Source organism: Cupressus sempervirens, chromosome 5, assembly GCF_028749045.1.
Source record: "Cupressus sempervirens isolate cs-2001-9-10 chromosome 5, ASM2874904v1, whole genome shotgun sequence".
NCBI classification, from domain to species: Eukaryota; Viridiplantae; Streptophyta; class Pinopsida; order Cupressales; family Cupressaceae; genus Cupressus; species Cupressus sempervirens.
Window position 1 is genome coordinate 555455387 of NC_143122.1, and position 22776 is coordinate 555478162.

General features: G+C 35.8%; 1 protein-coding gene across 2 annotated transcripts in view; it reads right to left on the reverse strand.

The window, feature by feature from the left end:
• LOC149557140 (uncharacterized) overlaps nucleotides 1-22776 on the reverse strand; it is a 64328-nt gene that overhangs the window by 15503 nt on the left and 26049 nt on the right. For both annotated transcript variants that reach the window (XM_089831856.1, XM_089831857.1), the window contains exon 7: nucleotides 19439-21136. In XM_089831856.1, the coding sequence (XP_089687982.1) occupies nucleotides 19439-21136 (1698 nt within the window). The remainder of the gene's footprint in view (nucleotides 1-19438; nucleotides 21137-22776) is intronic.

Genomic DNA, 22776 nt, shown 5'->3' on the forward strand with positions numbered 1-22776 from the left:
GCTAATGTTAAGAAAGGAAGAGGAATTCGTTCTAGTTCTTTGAAGACTGGTGGAGCTAGTGTATCAAAATTGGATCTTTCAAAATTGTTGTTTGACTTCAAGCAAGACATTATTAACAATGTTGCAACTCAATTGGATACCATGCAAGCCAGGAGGAAACATGAAAAAGCTAATGCTATGTTAGCTGAGTTCTACTCTCACTATCGAGAGAAGAAGAGGAATTACAAATGTAAGATGGTTGCTAATGTGGAAATTCAAGCACAGCAGATGCTAGTAGAGTTCAAAGCAATTGATGACAATGGAGATATATTGTACGTTTCTCAAAGAAGACCATGGGCTCAGAGACAAGGTATGCCTCAAGACCCTCTCCAAAACTTTGGGAATTTTAATAATCAATGGCGAAATTCTAATTTTTTTAACCCAAATCATTGCAATCCTTCTTGGCCTACTCAATCTCAATCCATGTGGAATAGCCAACCTTGGCAACAGCCTCCACCTAACCAATGGCAACAACAAAATTGGCAAGCCCCTCCACAAGAACAAAATTGGCAACAGCCCAATCAAAATCGGCAGCCGTAGTCCAATCAATGGCAAGCCCCACAAAGTCATTGGCAACAATCACCTCAGTGGCGGCCTAATCAACAATATAATGCTTTGCAACAATCTCAGTAGCAAGCTTTAACGCCGCATCCTCCTGTAACCAATACCAATCCACCCAAACAAACTTAGTTACTTGCTCAACTAAAACCAAATCCGAATAACATTTATGCTCAAAAGCAAGTGTATTCGTCCAATGATACTCAAGAACAAACCTATTCAATCAATAATATTCACCTTAGGTCTAGAACCACTCTTCCAAATCGTAAAGGTCTAGTAATAACTGAAGTTACTTCTAAGGATGCCTTGAATGAAGAATCCCTTCCTGTTCCACCACAGTCTCCTGTTGCCAAGTCTCCGCCATTTTCGCAAAGACTTGCCCAATCCTCTGTTCCTCCTAAATATCTTGTTGTTGGAGAGCTACTAACACAATTGAATCAAATGACAATAAAAATACCATTGTTAGATGCTCTGAAAGAGATTCCAACATATACCAAAGCTATTAAGGAAGCCTATATAAAACAACCTCGTAGAAAGCGAAAGGACCCTCAAACTATCCATGTTATGGGTCAGTTGTCTGACCTCATGCTGAATAAATCTATAGTTCTAAAATATGCTGACCCAGGGAGTTCAGTCATAACAGTTCATAACAATGGGGTTCAGGTACAGAATGCTTCGATAGACCTAGGGGCATCCATTAATGTAATGACTAGGGAAGTACTTTTGCACTTGAATATAATTGGTATAAGAGAATCCCCTACCATACTTCAGCTTGTTGATAGTTCTACCATCAAACCTGATGGTATGATTGAGGATGTCATAATTACTTTGGATTCTTGGGAATATCTAGTGGATTTTGTTATCTTATCATCTAAAACAACTTTGGGAGGTTATCCTATTATCCTAGGAAGGCCTTGGTTAGCCACAACAAACGCTTGCATCGCTTGTCGTTCAAGAAAGATGACCATATCTAATGGTTCCACTATAAAGAAGTTAGCCTTATACTCTCTTGCTACACCAATTTTGCAAGATGATCAAGTTGTGTGGCCTGATTTATGGGATGATGAAACTGAGGTAAATTCATTAAGTCACCTCATGGTGATTGATAGAAACCCATTTATGATTCCTCAAAATGATGATGATATCCTCGCAGCTATCTTGTCCAATGAATATGGTGAAGATTTTCCTCTGTGTAGTGACCAGAATTGTTCATTACGGACAATTCTTTCTCCTAAAGATACACCTCATTTTCTTGCAGCCACTAGCTACCTTCATACCTTGTTACCTCATGAGATTAGGTCATCCATCTTTTCACAGTTAGCAATGTTAAATAAAGTGACTCGAGTTGAAGTAAGCCCAGGTAGGAAGCTTAATGTCAATAAAAGCCTTACTCCTACCAACCTCGAAAGTATGCTTAAGTTGCTACAGGAAAATCAGCAAGCATTAGCTTGGGACTACACAAATAAGAAAGGACTTGACCCAAAGCTCTATGCTCATAGAATTTACATTACACTAGAGTACAAACTTGTAAGGCAGCCCCAAAGAAGAGTCAATCCAGCATTGAGAGATATAGTGAAAGTTGAATTACAAAAACTTTTGAGTGTTGGGTTCATCTATCCTATTTCTGATAGTCAGTGAGTCTCACCTTTAGCAATAGTACCCAAGAAAGGAGGTAAATGGAGGGTATGTGTGGATTATAGGGAACTTAATACAGCCACTAAAAGAGATCACTCTCCCTTACCTTTCATTGATCAAGTTCTTGACAATCTGGCTAGGAAGAAGTATTTCTCTTTCCTAGATGGATTCAATGGGTATAAAATTCAAATAGCACCAAAGGATCAAGATAAGACAACTTTTACCTGCCCTTGGGGCACATTTGCTTATTCAGTACTACCCTTTGGATTGTGTAATGCTCCTGCTACCTTTCAACGAGTTGTGATAAGTATCTCTGACATGTTTGTTGACTATATGGAAACCCATATGGATGATTTCACTGTGTATGGATCTAATTTTGAGGAAGATAAATCCACTTTGGATAAAGTTTTGAAAAGATGTCAGGAACACAACCTTTCATTGAACAATGAGAAATGTCATATGATGATGGAGGAAGGGGTTGTGTTAGGTCACTACATTTATTCAAGTGGCATCCAAGTAGATCCTCAAAAGATAGAAGTGACTAACACTCTACCTACACCTAAAAAACAAAAGGATGTTAGAAGTTTTCTTGGCCATGTTGGTTACTATAGGGGATTCATTAAAGATTTCAGCCAAATAGCAGCTTCATTGTATAATTTGTTGAAGGACTTTGAATTTTCATGGGATTCAAAATGTGACAGATCATTTCAGCAACTCAAAGATGTAATACCTCTCCCATTTGATTTTTGTGAGTCATCTTGATGGATGCAACCTTGATGATCTTGCTTTGTGAGTGATTATGATTGGGACCATGAGTGGTCTACGCCCTTGAGGTGATTAGACTTATGTTATTGTATTAATTGGATTGGTTATACTTATGACTAATTTATGAGATTATAATGTCTTAGATGGTTTCACTAAGGTTTGTGTCAGTGGTTACCATGATTGATGTGGTATCATGATGTTGTTCCGTGATTACCCTGAGGTATGTGCAAAGATTGCATTGTGTATTATTATCTTGCTACACTGGACTAGGTTCCTATAGCAATGGTTAGTCATGTATTTGACCATGTTCACTTATGTGTTTTAAGTGTCTTTTTATGTTGTTTAATTCCATTTAAATGCTTAAATAATTAGAAATGAATTGTCCATGTTGGATTCATTGGTTTTAGTGCTACGGATAAGTACCTTGTTCATTTCAGTAATTTATGCAAAATGGGCTATTTAAATGATTATTTAAATGAGATTAATTAGATGCTTTAGTTACGTGATTTCGCATAATTGTCGTTTTGGCTATTATTATTGTGCATCTACATTTGATTGTGTTCGTTTATTGTGTAGCACTTATATCCCCGACAGTGGCACGTTAAGTTATTGATCAAACCTTTTATGTTGAGCCAATATTGTCCCTGTATGGGCGACGTATCTTTATTGTCATTTTAATCCTCCGGTAAATGGTAAATCCGGATTCATAATGCATTATGTGATTAGACCTGTAAGCATCTCTGTGCATTTAGGATTCTGCATTGGTCGCGGAAAAGATTAAATTAAATGTTGTTTTTGGGTTGAAAAGTTTAATTATTTGACTTAATCTTTATTTTATTGCTAACTAATTTGCAGTAGTTGGATTCCAATTCAATTGGAATGACCTGATTTAATTTGGGTTAAGGGGGCCAATTAGATTATTTAATTGAAATAATCTAATTAATATGTTACTTTGCAAAAGTGCATATATTGGCTAAAAGTGAGTTTATTCTCACTTCTCACTTTGTTATTTGAGGATTTTGGAGAAAATTCCTCCAAGCCCTCTTGTGAGAAATCGGTGTTTTGCTCGTTGCAAGAATTTGGCTCAACGGATCATTGTGAGGTCAGTGTCATTGGATTTTCGAGATTGCTCCACTATGCCAATGGTTTCATCCGATTCAGCGTCCCCATTATTTTACGGTGGTATTTTCTCGTTTTGCCCTCCTAACTGCGAGGTAGGGTTTTTTTGTTTTAATAGTTTTACTCTGTTTCAGCTTTTGTTTCGTGTTGCTAAATGTTAGGGAGTGCAGAACTAGTGTTCCCCTCTATTTTTATGCATACATATCACCCGATTGGACGGGGGTGAGCATTTCTATTTCGTAGGAAATTAGAAATGCAAGTTTAGGCACTGTTATGTTGTTGGATTTCCGTGAAGTGTCCGGGTCCATGATTTATTTGAAAAGTGTGATGCTGGGTAGACTTGATTAGTGGGTTTTTTATTTTGTCGAATTCCAAGATGTTTTAGTTTTGGGTATTTTGGCATTGTTTCGTTTTGCGTGTCATTGGGGTTTTCACCCATTTCTCTGTTTGGCTTATTTAGAGATTTCATTTTGTAACCCTTGGCTTAACGATTAGGACCGTGAAATCAGAATGGTTATAGGGCATTCCGGAGTATTTTATTTCCCAATCCGAACTCGTGTTTCCATAGTGGATTTTGTGGGCTTTTGTCTTTTGTCGGATTTTCCGGATTGGGAATCTGACCCTGTTTGGTGAATTTTATTGGACCCTTGATCTTGTGACCCTATTCTTGAATAGAGGTTTTAGTTTCATTGTTATTCGAGAACTTTGAGTTTTGGGCTTTTATTCATGCCACCCATATTTTGTTGGATTTGGCGTTGTTTCCTTGGATAGTGGAAATGAATTGTATTCATGTTTCCTAGCATATTATGTTTCCCCTTCATGGACATTGGGATTCGTGTAGAATCCATACTCCTGGATTTAGGCCGATTGAGCGAGTTCATGATGCTTAGTGATTTATTGTTCATTGGGATTCGTGTAGAATCCGTACTCCCAGATATTGGCCAGTTGAGTGATCTTTTTATACTTGTATTTTGATTGTTTCTCATCCAACCCTTGTTGTTTATGATCATCGTGTAGTTGGTGTGCCCACACACGAGCACGTGAGCGTGCACTTGGTGGGTTCTTGCAAGACCCGAGCTCCCGGTTTCTTTCAGTTGAGTTATGTTCATTGGGGTTGGGTTGGGAAATTCCATTGCCTACGGGCACTCATCGTGTGATGAGCATGGGTATGTAGGGTAGACCAGTGGAAGCACTTCTCTTGTAACCTCGAGTCGTGTTCCCGGCGAGGTTTATGTGAAGAAGTTTCTAGCAAGTGATAACTAAATGAATTCATGGGTAATTAACTAAGATAAGAAAATATTGCATACCTGAACGGCTATTCCGAAGGTGTGTTGTGCTTGTTCAATTATCCGAGGGTAATTGTCTACATGGTTCATCCGGGGACAGAGCACTATAGCCTCCCGAGGGAGTGATTCCATTGGTGTTTAGTTTGGGCTCTGTGATGCCAAGCGATCTACTCTCCACCAGAGTCTGTAAATAGTAGACCCATAGAGTGGCTAACCAAGACCTGTTGTATTGCATTATCTCATGCTCTTGGTTTTAGTCCTCTATACTGTTTGGCATGAGTGTTAGCCATGGATGGATCATTATATTGTGTGATTTTGGTCGAATCATTATCTCCATCAGCACGACGAGAGTGGGCCTACGGGTTCCACGTGGTTGGGAGGCGTAGCTACCTATACCACTGTTGGGGACCGGTGTACAGAGATGGTCTATTTCCAATTCGAGGCCGATGATGGATATTCACTTGGTACTTCGGTGTATCCGGAGTATGTTTCCTTGTGATTTATGTTTTACTTTGGATGCATTTGATATCATGTTTAGATGATAGTAGTTTTTACTTGATGCATTCCTTATTATGATGTTGTATCTTATGGTTTAGATGAGATTCCTTACCATTGCTTTGGATAGTGTTGCTATTGATAGATTAGCATGATTGGATGTATTCTTATGTTGTTATTGATAGTATTGGTAAGCATGATCTTGTGACACAAATCCAACTATCTTGTTGGCAATTTGAGATTCATGCTCGGGGGATGGCTAGGGCCTCTGAGGTCTCATGATGCTATTATGGTTGGGAGGAAACGAGCACGTTTGTTTTTAGTTTGGCTTCATTTTTGGTGCTTTCCTTCTTGTGATATTTGATTTATGCACATATATGTTCATTGCGATGTTGTTTTCCGCATGATTACATTAGATGTTATGGATTAGATGTATTAGATTAGATGTTAGTTGTATCTGATCTCCTTTATGCTTTCGAGTGTTTGTGCCTCAACTAAAGTGGTTCCAGTACTTCCCGGTGTGGAGGTTCTAACTCTATCTTGCTTCTAGAATGTCGTCAGGCTTTTTCCTTGTAAATCTGGGCGACACCGGTTCAACATTGGGCAATACTAGAAAAGTATCGCACGATTATAGGAAGAAATATCATGCGATACTGGAAAGTATCGCACAACAATAGAAAGCTCTATCACGCGACACTGGTAAAGTATCGCACGGTAATGGTAAAGTACATCGTGTGATACTAGAAAGTATCGCATGGTAGTAGTAAGAAGTATCGCACAATATTGGAAAAGTATCGCCTGGTAGTAGTGAATAGTATCATACGATACTTGAAAAATATCGCACTAGTTTTGTGAGAAAACCTGCTTAGGCAAACAGCAGGCATTTTCGAACGTGTCGGATGAGTTTCGAAGGGTGTTTTGGATACCCTATTGGGTTGCGCCCCTTCTTAGGTCTTGACAGTTTGATGATTAAGTGTTTCTCGTTTGTTAACTTTCTCATAGTTGGTTCATGATTGCATTGGTAAGTAGTGACGCTTGGAGATCGTTGGTTGCTTGTATTGTTTGATTAAGTCTTTTGTTGCGATCTTTTGATCAGATGCATGTTGATGTTGTTTGAATCCATGCTTGATACCTTAAAAAAAATGTATTGCCTTTTATTTTTCCTTGTTCCAAGGATCTCCGAGCGGGGCATTACATCTTGACTAAAGCACCTGTACTCAAAGGTCCCAATTAGAATATTCCATTCCATATTCATACTAATGCTTCAGATTATGTCATAGGTGTTGTGTTAGGTCAAAAGGAAGAAACCGTTGAGCATGCTATCTACTATGTCAGCAAAAATTTGCAGGGGGCTGAATTGAATTATACTATTATAGAAAAAGAATTGTTGGATGTTATTTATGCACTTAACAAATTTTGACATTATATCACTGGTTATAAGATTTTTGTGCACACTGACCATGTTGTCATCAAGTACCTCATGAATAAGCCTTCCATTTCAGGAAGATTAGCTCCTTGGTTGTTGCTCATGCAAGAATTTGACATCAAAGTGATAGATAAACCAGCTAAGGCTAATATAGTGGCAGATTTCCTTTCACGGTTACAAGTGCCTAATGATCCTACAGTCATTGATGATAGCTTCCCAGATCAACATTTGTTCTCTTTGATAGCACATAATCCATGGTGTGTTGACATTGCCAATTATCTCACCACAGAGAGAACCCCAGTTCATTTCTCTCCTAAGGACAAAGACTGCTAGCTGAAAAGAGTTTCAATTTTTCTTCCGTAGCTGGTTGCATGTTTTACATTGGACCTGATCAAGTTATGCGCAGATGTCTTAGAGAAGATGAAACTTATAATATCCTATGTGCATGCCATGATGAACCATGTAGGGGACATTTTGCAGCTAAAAGGATGGCATTCAAAATCTTAACAACTGGCTATTATTGGCCAACTCTACATAAGGATGCAGCAAAGTACACCAAGAAATGTGACAGATGTCAACGAATAGGCAGACCAACTAAAACAGATGAAATGCCCTTGCAACCACAGGCAGTTGTTACACCATTTGATAAATGGGGAATAGATTTTGTTGGACCAATAAACCCTCCATCCAAAGGTAAATCTTACATTTTGGTATGTATTGATTATGTCACTAAATGGGCTGAAGCAAAACCTAGGAAACTTGCTAGGGATAATAGAGAATTCTTGTATGAAGTCATTTTTACAAGATTTGGTGTGCCTAGAGAATTAGTGACTGATCAGGGAGCCCAATTTAATCTAATCTCATTACTTATGAATGAATATACTATTCAGCATGGTAAATCATCTCCTTACCATCCTCAAGCTAATGGTTAAGCTGAGATAACAAATAGGGAACTGGAAGCAATTTTGGCAAAGACTGTTCAAATACATAAGAAGGACTGGACATCCAAGCTTCCAGAGGCATTATGGGCATATAGGACAACATGGAAGACAAGAAGAAGATTTACTCCTTTAAATTGGTCTACGAGAAAACAGCTATGATGCCAATTGAGTTTGAACACAAAACACTCCGCGCTACATTGGAACTCAACATTGATCTCCATAATGCCCAACAAGAATGTGTCCTGCAGCTGAATGGACCTGATGAGTTTCGAAAATTTGTCTTGCATAATATAGAGTTAATTCAACAATGCAACAAATGGCATGACAAATTTATTAAGGATAAGCAATTTAGTTTGGATGATTGGGCACTACTCTTTGATTCCAAATACCAACATAATCTAGGTAAGTTCCAAACCAAATGGTTAGGACCATATGAAATAGAAGCAATGTATGAAAATGGAGTTGTGCAGTTGTCCACAATTGATCCTTTCAAATTCAAATTACTAGTAAATGGTCATAGACTCAAAATCTACAGTAAACCCCAGAGTAAAGCGGAGTTCCTGCAACAGTTCAATTTTGCCAAATCTCCTACAACTGAGGCACCTGAGTCTTCTACTCAGCATGCCCTACTTCTTTGACTCCGACCAAAGTTCATAATAATTCCTCACTTTCTCCATTAGAAATCCATATCACCTTCTATCTATACCACCCATCCACCTCACCCTCACCTCAATATTCAGCTATATGGCACTACAATATTTTCTCCAACTATATTGACAAGTTAGTACCATGCAATTGTACATACTTATTCATTTCCTTTAATAACATCGTTAAGTTTTTTTGTGTGCCTATACTATCCTTTGCTCTCAATGTATGGTGGGACTCATGCACGTGTGGGAATTGTATGAAAATCTTATTTTATGCACATTATATCTCATAATTGCATGATAAGTTAATATGTTGTACTGTTGGTGATCATTTTAAGATATGCCATATCATAGGCTTCAAACTCATTAGAATGATGCGACATTTACCTTCCTTTCAAAAGCACGAAAACAAAAGGCATTTATGGAATAAAAGGACAAGAGGTAAGTGTAATAATTACATGATATTATGTTATGGCATGTTTTGAGACGGCGACAGTTGTTTTAAAGATTTCATTTGTTTTATGCTTGCTGTCATTTCAAAAGTGCTTTGCAAATCTTTGCAATTCACCTTTTTGTTTTTGCCAATTTTGTGTTGTCCTCTAAGTGATATCTTGTTAGCATAACAATGGGGGGGGGTCTAATTCACCATGAACCCACAATTCATAATATTATCCTCCAGGATAATGATTGTCGGCCATTGTTTGAAAACCATGGATGGCTTCAGTATTTTTAGAGGCTTACAGCTTGGGATGAGGAGATTGCATTTCAGTTCATGAATTCCTTAAACAATGGGGTAGCCATGGTAAAAGGGCTCAGGGTTGAATGTAACCAAGAAATAATTGCAAAGGTCTCTAGGTCATCACAAGAAGGTGAAGTTTTTGAAGAATACATGGACCCACGTTCAGCAAGAGCACAATTCACCTTGCATACAAATAGGCTGTTGGAAATAGATAGAAAGCAAGGCACAAGGCGTGTATCTGTTTAGGAGCCCTATAATTGGTGTGCTATGTTTATTATGCAATACATTACATGTGAGGGAAGGCATCAGTGGTTACACAGTATTCATTTCAAGCTTCTCAGTTGTTTGAGACATGCCAACAAACCAATCAACCTTTCGCATTTCTCGTTTAGTCTTTTGAAGAAACGAGTTGCATCTGTTCAAGTAGGTAAGCCGAACTCGGTCTCAAACCACTATTTCATTAAATTACTAGTTGAGAGAGCCTTAAGTCAAAGTTCTACTTTTTCATGGGATCATTTTCTGTTAATGAGTGAATTTTTTCCAACAAGTGGAGGACCTAGGGGCTTAGGAATAGGAAGAATGATTAATACAGCAACCAGTACTGTCAAAGTTGTAGAATGGACTATATCCATTGACTCCTCAAAGAGCCCTAGGTCATCTAGTCAGAAAAAAAAAAGGTGGTGGAAATATCACCATCTGTTCCTACTGAAAGGAAAGGAAAAGAAAAACTTGTGACTAAAGAAAACCCTACCTCACTCCAATCACAAACTGGTGTAAAAACTAGGTCTTCTACAAGTAAGGGTAAAAAAGAACCAGTTCAAGAATCGGGAGAAACTAACCCAAATCAAACAAAAGGGTTAGGGGTTGTCAAGGGTAAAACTGTCATGACTTCAAGGGTAAAACTGTCATGACTTCATTGTCTGTTAAAATAAAGAAATTTGAAAAAGAGACTCATGTAGCTTGTGCTGAAAGCAAATCTTCGAGGAAGAAGAAAAAGGTGTCTAAAGCTAAAACACCTGTGAGGAAAAGTAAGCAAATCTCTAAAGGTTTTGTAGACAATCATGTTAATGAATTTCCTCAAGCAGGTGCCTCTTAAATTAATGAAGAAATCCCTAAACATGATAAGGCCAAAGAATTGGGAATAGGTTCAGAAAATGTGCCACAAGATCCTAGTCAGTCTCAGGAAGATGTTGTGCATATTAGGGATGATAGTAGTGACAACGATTATGATCATGTTAACTTCGTTTTCGAAGTAAAAGAGCAAATCCTCAAACTATATATGAGTTTGATAATGATACCATGTTTGTTTCCGATGATGAACAAGAACAACCTCTAAATGATGATCCACAGAATCTTGATGAAAAATTTTCTACAGTTAATGTGAGAATTGTTGAACAAGTTGTGGAGCAATTGGTTAATGAAGGTTTGGAAACCTTAGTGCAGGTTGCTCAACAAATGGAAGAACCTCCACTACAACAGCCAATAGATCGTAATAGGATATATAAATATTAAAATAATAGGATATATAAATATTAAAATAATATATTATTATAATAAAAATATAATATTAATAATTAAGAATAATAATATTTAAGTAAAATATAATCTGTTATATATAATAATATATTTGTAAAACTTTATAAAGATATAAATTAAACATAATTAGATATTAAATATTACATATAGTTGATCTTAAAATATGATAATATCATATAGCATAAAAATATAATAGTATTATATTTGATAGTATAATAATATAAACATATAGTAATTAGATTAATAATATAATAAAACTTAGGACATAGAAAGACACACCCTTTCATATGTAAGAATATAAATGAGGAAATCATATCATGGAAAAAGGAGGGAGAAATAGCTTTATATCAGAAATTGGGAAAAACTAAAAGGATGATAAAGAAGCATCATCACAATTGGTATCAAAGCAACGATCCTGCCATCCTACAGACTATCACTGCAAACTAGGAAGATTCTTCAAGCCATCTCTCTCTTCAAACAATATCGACATTGAATAGTAACGTCAGCCAAGGAGATCGCTGATAGGAATTGAGTACTGATGAATCAAGTTACACAGAGGGGAATTATAAGATATTGTAGAGAATAATAAGAGACATTGAGTTATTCCACTTCTTTAAATCAACAAGCTGTATATGGAAAATTGATATCTACGTTAGTTATAATGATGGTTACTTGATATTTTCAATTTCTATTCTATTGAAAACTGTATAAATCTATGTATAACCTCAAAATTGTGATTGCTGGTACCAAAGGAATGTTAGGCTGACATTCTACCATATTGCGGGTGATATGATGCTCATTTGGTGGGCGTGATACCTCAGAAAGAGACTCATGCAATAAAGTGATGAATATATATAATGTACCTACATTACAATAAATATTTTACCAGACCATTGTGGAAGTGCACACATAACAGAGCAAAGACATAAGCCACCTAAAAAAAATGCTAGGAGAAAGTCAGAGTGATGAGACAATTGGCCAACTGACAAAGAGTGGACAAATGGGAGAGAAAGATACGTGTTACCAAGCATATGTGTTTTGTATTCAATATATGATGAGTTATGCATCAATTTCTCTAGGATTACGTTACCAAGGAGAGCCACCATAGTACCAATAAATATATTGTTTGGTAATGTTATCTATTGAGATGTGACATAGTGATCCAGTTAACATATATTATTCAAACCATAAGGCGATAAATCATAAGTGTTGACAATCACCTTCATTAGGAAGTGTGCGAGGAGTCGAGCAATATCTACAGTGGCATGCACTTCAGAAATGTGTTAATTGAGTACGGGAACAAAATAAAGGGCCCAAAAGATGTCTACCTTCAAGAGATACGATGATAGGTTATAACCATTCATTAAGATCAAACAGATGCATTTGGCTGGTGCAAAGCCACATTCCAAAATCTCGGGTCAAAAATAAGCAACCATGCATTGATAAATGAATCATCATTAGAAAAGGACGCGTAAGTAGGAGGCAGTTAATAAATGAATGAAAAAATTAAAACTTCAATCTCCGCAAAAATTAAAGCTCGATTGGATCGGTTCGTAGTGAGGAAAATGTACCTACACGAGAGGTATCTCTGCACCACTTTGACTCGGCCATCCACATAGGAAGAAACAAATGATGTGAGAGCCAAGGGAGTGTTACCCGCCGATCGAGCATATAAAACAGGATATGAAGAATGTTCCACCATCAACTTTATATTGCGAAAGGTAACATCCATTGTGGGACTTAGAAGGTATGAATTCTATAATGTTATTTCAATATATAAAGTTATTCCATTTCTTATAATTATGTTATCGTTATGAAAGTCATGTTATAAGATTAGATTGTTACCTTAACAAATAATGGGCACCATTTTAAGTAAACAGTATGTTGTAGAATATAATAATCAGTACTTAAATTATTAGAAAATAAACTAATTTTCATACAGTCTAAATATAGGTATTGTTTATGAAATATCAATAGGGATCAATTAAGGAAGAAAATAACGAGGACTCATTCTTTATTAAAGGAGTATTGATTATAAATGAGTAAGCTTGCATTTCTTATATCCATAATGAAGAGGGAGTTTGTAAAAGGTAGAGTAATCCAAACATAGTGAGGAGAAGATTCCCAAAACGAGCTTTGTTCATGAGGGAGCCTCTTGGAGCTTGTTTCTACCTGAGCACAATAATTCTACCCTTTATTATGGACATGGAAAGTGCCTAAGAAAGATCCATCTAGTTACTTAATATTTAAATGTTATTGTTGATATTATCAACTTAACAAATGATTGATGATTTCTTAATCCTTTAGTGAATAGGGAGTTTGTGAAAGGGAGAGTAATTCGGTCACAGTGAGGAGAAGATTCCTAAAATGGGCTTTGTTCATGAGGGAGCCTCTTGGAGACTGTTTCTACCTAAGCACAGTAATTCTACCATTCACTATAGGAATAGAACAATGTAAATGAACAATACATACATTATTGTTTCCAAGTATCTATCTATCTCAAAGTCATATAGTGAATGAAGATCTTGTGAAGGGAGAGGGGAATAATTCGGTCATATTGAGGTGAGATTTCCAAAACGGGCTTTGTTCATGAGGGAGCCTCAAGTAGACTGTTTCCATGCCCAAGCACAATACTCTGACCACTAACTCTAAGAACATGCCTATCAAAGAGATAAATAGTACACTTTGAAGTTTATGCATCATATTTTATGTCTTCATGTGTATACTTTGTGTCTACTCTGTGTCTTCTTGCATCAATGTGTATACTTTGTGTCTGCTTCATGTCTTCTTGCATCAATGTGTAAACTTTGTGTCTACTTCATCTCTTCATGCATTAATACATTGTATATATTTATACTTAATAATTTTGTGAGCATGATCATTATTTAATAATCTTTGATTTTATGATTATAAGGTGTTGAATGAAAAATAGAAATTGCTTGAGGGCAAGCAATTTGAGGAAGGGTGGACTTGTCATGAGCCCAAATTAATAGGATATATAAATATTAAAATAATATATTATTATAATAAAAATATAATATTAATAATTAAGAATAATAATATTAAAGTAAAATATAATCTATTATATATAATGATATATTTGTAACACTTTATAAAGATATAAATTAAACATAATTAGATATTAAATATTAAATATAGTTGATCTTAAAATATGATAATATCATGTAGTATACAAATATAATACTAATATATTTGATAATATAATAACATAAACATATAGTAATTAGATTAATAATATGATAAAGCTAAGGACATGGAAAGGCACACCCTTTCATATGTAAGAATATAAATGAGGAAATCATATCATGGAAAAAGAGGGAGAAATAGCTTTATATCAGAAATTGGGAAAAACTAAAAGGATGATAAAGAAGGATCATCACAATACTTGTCATGAGCCCAAATTAATAGGATATATAAATATTAAAATAATATATTATTATAATAGAAATATAATATTATTAATTAAGAATAATAATATTAAAGTAAAATATAATCTGTTAGTAAATATAATCTATTATATATAATGATATATTTGTAACACTTTATAAAGATATAAATTAAACATAATTAGATATTAAATATTAAATTATAGTTGATCTTAAAATATGATAATATCATATAGTATACAAATATAATAATATAAACATATAGTAATTAGATTAATAACATAATAAAACTAAGGGCATAGGAAGACACGCCCTTTCATATGTAAGAATATAAATGAAGAAATCATATCATGGAAAAAGGAGGGAGAAATAGCTTTATATCAGAAATTGTGAAAAAGTAAAAAGATGATAAAGAAGGATCATCACACAGAGAAAGCCATAGTCTTGTGAAAAGCAAATTCTGTTGCTAATCCTCAACCAGAGAAGCCCAAAAACAATGAAACAAACAATGCTGATGGTTTTGGGTGTGTAGATATTCATAACTAGAGACCAATGCCTCCACCAAACCTTTCTATACCACTAGCAACAAGATTAAGTCTTTACCAACAATTTTTAATAGAAAAGGCTATGTGGATGGAGGAAAAGAGGAAAAGAGGAAAATGCAGAAAATTATTAATAATCAAAAACGAGAGATGTTGGACCAAGAGGAAAAGACTATGGTTTTAGAAGATAAGGTCACTCAGTTGACTATATTAGTGCCTGAACTTCTTCAATGTAGGCCTCCAACACAAGTTTATGCTTTGTTCCTTAAAGAACAGATGCTGAATTATAAGATTACTCTGGTTGTTCAAGGCCTTAAATCCTCTTTAAACACTCCTCGTGAATTCTATTGTGCATTTCAACAATCTCTTGTAGCCATTAAAAATTTGTTATGTGAGTTGTACATGCATAACATAGCTGTTCCGGATGACAGGGAATGGAATCCCTTAGTGTATGTAGGGGATATTCAACTCAGAGTATTTATGCCTCGGGCACAAAATGAGATCACCAGAGAGAATCAGGCTAGACCATAATGAGAAGCAAAGGAATTGGAACCATTATATCTAAGGCCTTAGGTAAAAGACCCACGGACATATTATTATGATTTCTTGAAGGTAGCAGTTAGTGATAGAGGGGAGGAGCACATTAAGCCTCTTAGGAAGGTTGCTTATGCATAATTTAAAGAATTTCAAAAAATCAATAACTCATTGATGGATAAGACTTACCTATGGTTTGCAACTCTGAGAGCCACCTTCTCTCCAAAACTTTATTATGGCTAGCCAACGAGCCAAAGGAAGCTTCTGGATTCCACTCCGCTTTCAGCTACCTTTACTCATGCATCCACTATTGGGAATCAACGAGCATGTGAATGAGCATAACATGGCTGCCGAGGTATAGATTTGGAAGAATTTCGAGGAGTCTAAAGGATATTATGGGAGTTGGCAAACATTAGGATCAGAAGCCAATGTAGCAAAGGATTTCAGACTGAAGGCAAGAGTCAGAAACTACATACTTGTTGGAGGACCAGCAAACCCTTAAGTTGGGGGGAATGATGGGCATTATAGGTTTTTATGGTTATTGAAGGGGTTTCTCCTTTAATAGTTTGAAGACTTTTTATTATGATATTCTGTATAAACCTATCTTTATTCTGCTTTTCTATGGTTTTTTGACTTTATATAGTTTCATGAACATACTGCTATGGTTGAAGACTTATATGATATCAATGGGATTATATATGTGTGTTTATAGATAAGAATGTTTTTTCCTTTCTTACTTATAAGGGGTATGTTCCTGCAGCCAAATATTGTGAGCAAGGATTGGTTTATGTATGCATTAAAATCTTATTATGAGTTACTGGAATGAATATGTACTTTACTAACATTTTGCAGGAATAAGTCAATGGAAGAAGTGTGCACAAAGGAATTAATGAAAAGGTTATGCAGCCACTATGTATTTATGAGGCAGCTGAAGATCATGTCAGCATAGCTGATAACTGTTGTGTAAATCCAGAAGTTGTTATGTGCTATATTTGCTGGACGATTTGTTCAGCTGAGATGTGTGTTATAATGATTTAATTTATTGTGTTGTTGTATCCTCGTTTGTTGAGACTAGATCTTAGGAAGTTAGTTTTTGTAGTTGCTTTAAATAAAGCTGTTGAATCAATCCCTGATAGTTAGTTTAAGGGGAGATTGTAATTGCAATAGCATTTTAAGATATAGACTCTCATCTTCCATTTTGTATTGTTTTATGGTCTGATATCAATAAAATTACTATTGTTGTGTTTTGAGTTTGAATTTGTAATTGTTCACTTATCCAAGAAAGCCCACTTGGTGAGCAAACCTAGTTGGTAGAATTAGTTTTCACTGTTTTAGGATTAAGTAAGAACTTTGTTGCTCCTGCAGCCATTGGTAACAGAACCATTCGTTGTTACTACAGCAAAGGCAAACAATGTAGAATCTTGTTTGTATTTCCATTCCTGTCATTTAGGCATATATATTTAATATTTTTGTTCTTGATTCTGTAGGATAGAAATGACAATCAAAGAGGTTTAAAGCATATACTTTGTAGACATCATTTCAAGTTTACGTCCCTGGTCGATAAGTAAATGGGTCCAATGAAGAGTTTTGGATGCTATCTTGGATGTCCAATCCATGAGCACAAACCTTAGTTTCCAGTTCAATCATTTAACCAAACAACACTAATAATTTGGCAAAGATCAAAGTTGTTTATAAAGGGATACAAGAGGCACTCATCATTGAGTGGCAAACATTTATAAGAAAAGTTATAAATCCCCAAGCCTATTTGACTTGTCCCAGAAATGGGGACATCCCAAGGAGGTGAGAACACCTTGGGGATGTCCCCTAGCTGTCCCATTATATTATTGTTTAAGTTCTGATTATTTGTTTGACTCTGACTCTCAAGCAAACTCCCAATTTAAATTATTTAACACAAATGTTTTATGTTAAGGATCTACAATGTATATATAATATAAGCATTCTTTATCCGTGTCTTCATATAAATATTTATAATTTCTCTATATATTTTGAATTTTCTATGTTCTACATAGTGTGTCCCATTTGTTGCCCCCTAGCGAACCCCAAAAAAGGCTCAGAAACTTGGAGACAAAGAAAATACACCCCCCCATCCTGAAAACTTGGAGTAACAGTTTATAGAGACAAATGAAATAAGGAAGATTTCTTGTATGCCTTCTTCAGGGGGCGAAGGAAAAAATAACAGTGTTACTTTTCTTATGCTAAAAAGTCCCTCCTTTGGCCCTGCAAACTTTTCATACTCTCTTGCCTCTTCCATTATTAATTCGATGTCTATTATTGAGCTCTCGCACAAGAAAATTTTATGATAATGGAAAATAAATTTAAATCCAAAGTTGTTTACTAAAGTTGTATTTTCTAAATTTTAACAAGATGGGCAAAGATTTGCAAGCCAAAGGAGGGGCATGCAAAGCAAGATGAGAAGCTGAATTGGTTGGACAAAGAAATGCAAAAGATCAAAACCAACTTGCAAAATGGAAAAGGTGTTTGACATAAAGAGAATGAAAATATAAAATAGTGCCACTAGTATAAAGATTCTCCTAGAATGCCTCAAACCCCAAGCCTTGGAAGAACAAGTTGGACCCAATGCAAAAGCTCGTAATCAAATAAATATGGAGAAACCCCAAGTGGTGGATGACAAGAAATTTGTTTAGAAGCATGTAAATTTTCTAAAAGAGGAAAGGGAAACCACGATGGCCTTGAACCTACTCCAATCTTTCTCTCTAGGGAAGGTTGTTTTGCTTATCCTTTGTTGTTATATTGATGCATCCCTATTGTTTGCATATCGTATGACTAGATTCCTGTAAAAGGGACAGAGCCCCTATTAAACCCCCTTTTTTCATTAACCAAAAATGGTATAGCCATATATTTTACCTAGCACAAAGGGTACAAGCATAGAGACAAAAAAATTGTCCCTGAACTTGATTTTGTTGAACACTAGGTCAAAACGTATTTGGGTAGCACTTTCAAACAACATGCCATTTGACTTTATTATTTAATTGACTAACAAGGTAAACTTGCTACACCACCTTCGCGAGAAATAGTGAGACATGAATGAGGAGCGCATTGAGAAAAAGGGCATGAGAATATCATTATATAGATAATGGTAAAGCTAATATACACTTAATTGTAGTTGCCAAGAAATAGAGTTATGAGTACAGAGGGAAAATCCTTGTCCCTCAATCTAAGTTCCAAGTTTTGTGACAGCCATATTAAACACATTTGAAGAACGCTTTCAAACAATATATCATTAGACTATATATTTGAAGAGCTCTTTCAAACAATATATCAAGCAAGCATGGGGAAAAAAACAGCACCAGATTAGGAGAGCAAAATATGTCAACATCAATTGACAACCTCCAAGTACAAAGTATATGAATACTTATATGATTGTATACCACCAAGATGATAGCAAGCAGTGTTTCTCCTTTCGTCCTATAGTATTATTACACTTTGAATTGGTACAACCACCTCAAATGCTTTTGATACTTAGTTACCTGAGATAAACTAGAGCATTTAGTAAATTTGAAAATTGATGTTCTAGGGCACATTTTGCAGTTTTGGAGTCTCGTGTCATTACCACATAAATAAAGACAAAAACACAACCAACTTATATTTAAGAAATTATTACTATAAACTAACTCTAAAGTTAGAAAATGATATACAACCCTACCTTTGCCATTAGCATACATACCAATGTAGGAAATGCATAACAGCTCACAAGAAATGCAAAACAGATAAAGAAGAAGAATATTACCAGCATTTCCCTTTTTGCCAACCTGATCTTGTCTGCCCATTTTTCGTTCTTTCTTTGACTGTTTATTTAAATAGAGAAGCCTGCTTGTCCTCTTTTTGTTAACTTTATCACCCATATCTAAGATCTCGTGGCAATCTCGCTCCAATTCACTATCAAACAATTCAAGGCCGGAGTTCATCTCTGCTGATGCAAAAGTCTCCTCCTCTTCCAGATTTTCAAATGGATTACTGCAGTCCTGAGAGTCACAATCAGAGATTTCAAATCTAGAGTTCATCTTGTCTAATGCAGTGGTACCTCCTTTAAGATTTCCAGAAGATTTAAAGTATAAATGGCAATTGAAGGGGCCTGTGTTATGCTTAATGGATTGTGCACTAGGAGAAACAGCCTCCATATCTTTGTCATCCTGTGGAGCTAGTTCATCACTTACCCTGCCTTTTAAGTCCAAATCCATATCCTCATGGACCAATTCCTTTTTATCTACAGTTTCAGATCCTATAGATTTCTCTCCAACATTACCTGCAGATCCAAAATAGCTATACTTCGCATCCGTTATTAATTTGCAAGATGCTTCAACCTCCACACCACTAGAATGAATATTTCTCTGGCTAGAGGATTCAGAAACCATTTCTTCAACACCAGTGCATTGGGAACAAGAAGCCTCTCTTTTTATGCATGTTTCAGTGCTGCTATTGCCAAGAGATGGAAGTGAAACCAGACTTGAACCTGCTGTGCATAAGCAGTTGCACTCCAGATTTTTGGTCACACATGTTAAGCATGCCTCCCTGACTACCATGTCAGTTGCTCTGCAAGAATCTACACCAGGATTGTCTGTTTTAATCAGGCTTGGTTGTGTGTCACTCTCAGTTGTATTGGTCCTTCCTGTTGGAAATACACTCACATGAGCATTGTATGATTCTTTGTATCCTGTAGCCTCTACAGAAATTTGTGTGTCACACCCATTTTGCATTCCAACAAATGATAACATCTTTTCATGTCTTCTCCTTTCTTGTCTTTTATTGATTAATGGTTGCAAAACTTCATCATCTTCTTTCTCAAATGCATACCAACCTTTCCATTTAATAATAACATCAAAATCCATCTCATGAGTACCAGAAGTAGCAGCACACTCTGATTTCTGGCATCGTCTTTCAACTTTTTGACGTAATTTGCTTTCAGACTCAGTTGTCATTGTTAGTAATGAACCTGCTTTTACTCTTTCTTTAGGGATATGTTTTCCTCTTTGTTTAAATTCAGGAATCAATGTAGAGCTTGGAGAGGCTTTTACTCTTACTTCAGGGTTGCATTTTCTTCCTTGTTCAGCTTCAGGAGACGATGTTGAGCTTGGGCATGCTTTTACCCTTTCTTGAGTGTTGCATTCACATATTTCATCAGCTTTAGGCATCGGTAAGGATCTTAGACCTGCCTGTACATTTTCTTCAGGATTCTTCTTCCTTCTCTTGAAGGTAAGTATCTCATCACTATCCTCTTTGCTAAACTTTTGATCAACTACAGGGCTTTCATCTAAGCTCAAGTTTACCTTCTTCTCCAATTTAGGGTAGAAAAAATCAAGCGGGAGAATTCCTTGTGATGAAAGACCTGTGACACGTTCCTCCTTAAACTGCTCTTTGACTAAACTGCTCTTATTCTGCTCACTCAAAATACTCCCATCCTTTACTTGTCCATCATTTTCTTGTTTGCCTGTTAGAGCCAAATATTAAAGCCTCTAAGTGGCAAGTATCAAGAACAATAAATTGAAAAACCAAAGCTATCACATTGATTCTCTTAAAATGTAGGCAATATGGCACCAAATGAATCGATCTAACACTAAATTGCTCAATAGAGTTTAGAATGTTTTAGGTGATTCATAAGTCATATCATCTGCCATTAATTTGAATAGGCTAATGCCAGAAATAAATGAGTAATGATCCATTGTCGACTTGGTATTTAACATAAGGCTTAACATACCCCATCCATGCTTAATTTATCTCAGGAAAATGTTTATAACATATTATTGATTAATATAGCATGAGAAACATTTAGTAAGTATATAAAAACTTTACCCTCAACAATGAACATTTTACCTTATTAATATCTCTGTGGAGTACCTTCCAATTCAAAATGATAATTAAGTTCCTCAAAGTTCAGGATGAAAAGAATCAGAAAGGTTTGCTAAGATCAAGTAATACACAATTATATGATATTATATTCAGATACAAGTCTATATGTTTTCTAACTGAAGTTTCTTTCTAATGATTAATAATGCAAAAGATCTTTCTGAACCTAGTTTGGACAGATATTTTCAACCTCCCAACTTGGCATCCCATTCCCATCCACAAGGCATGCAGATTATGGGAAGATTCTTTCGTGTCATGCCCCACCATGAAGGGATGCCACTACAATGATCCGGAAACACTGTTAATGGACATCGGTTAGGTGATAATAAACCACAATGAGATTGTTTGACGAACAGCGATTAGATTATAACAATGCAGCAAATTCAGAAAGGGCCAACTTAGACAGTTAAAATTACAAGATGACAAATCCCAAGAGGGGCCAAGCCAAGAATATAAATATTAAAATGTATAAGTAATTACTGGTCAGTTATTCCCCTTGACTAGTATTAAGTAGCTTTTATATTTAATTTCCTTCATAGCTACAATCATGAAACAGCGGTAGTTATAAAGTGAACGGACAGCAATTGCCAATCAGGTCTTCTCATAAAAGAAGGATATGACCCTTTTCGCAGTAAGGGTATAAAGTCAAGGAGACATTATTTGAATAAGGCATCGAAGAAGAGAAAATAACTCAAATAAGTGTTCAATCAAGCAAAAGATTTGCAGTCGTGGAATTGATAAATTAAACAGCAATTTATATATTGATAAAGAATTTGGGTATGATGTATAACGCATGGCATTCTGATTTGACTGATTTGTTTTTTGTGTTCCATTTATTAGGAAGTAGGCACGTATGCAGATAGCATATTGTTACTAATATGTGTGTGTGTGTACATGCACAATTAATTATGATAAAGATTCCTTTAAAGCTTTCATACAATCTGCCGTTCCATTATTGAGGGGAGAATGTACATATAAGAAATGCAAGTAGCATAAGGTTCCACAAGTAGAGTAACCCCAAGTGGGGCTGGGAGGCCGAATGGCATGTGTCATTCTGTGCTCCTAGGTTTGATGGATAGGCTTGAGGTGCCTTGTAACATCTTTCAAGGGGCACCATAATGTGGATGGGTTGTTGGGAAAATCCTTAGGGCAATCCCACACGTGCATTATGTAAGTTATAATGATGATTAGACTCTATTTAAAATAGAGCTAGTTCTATGTTTA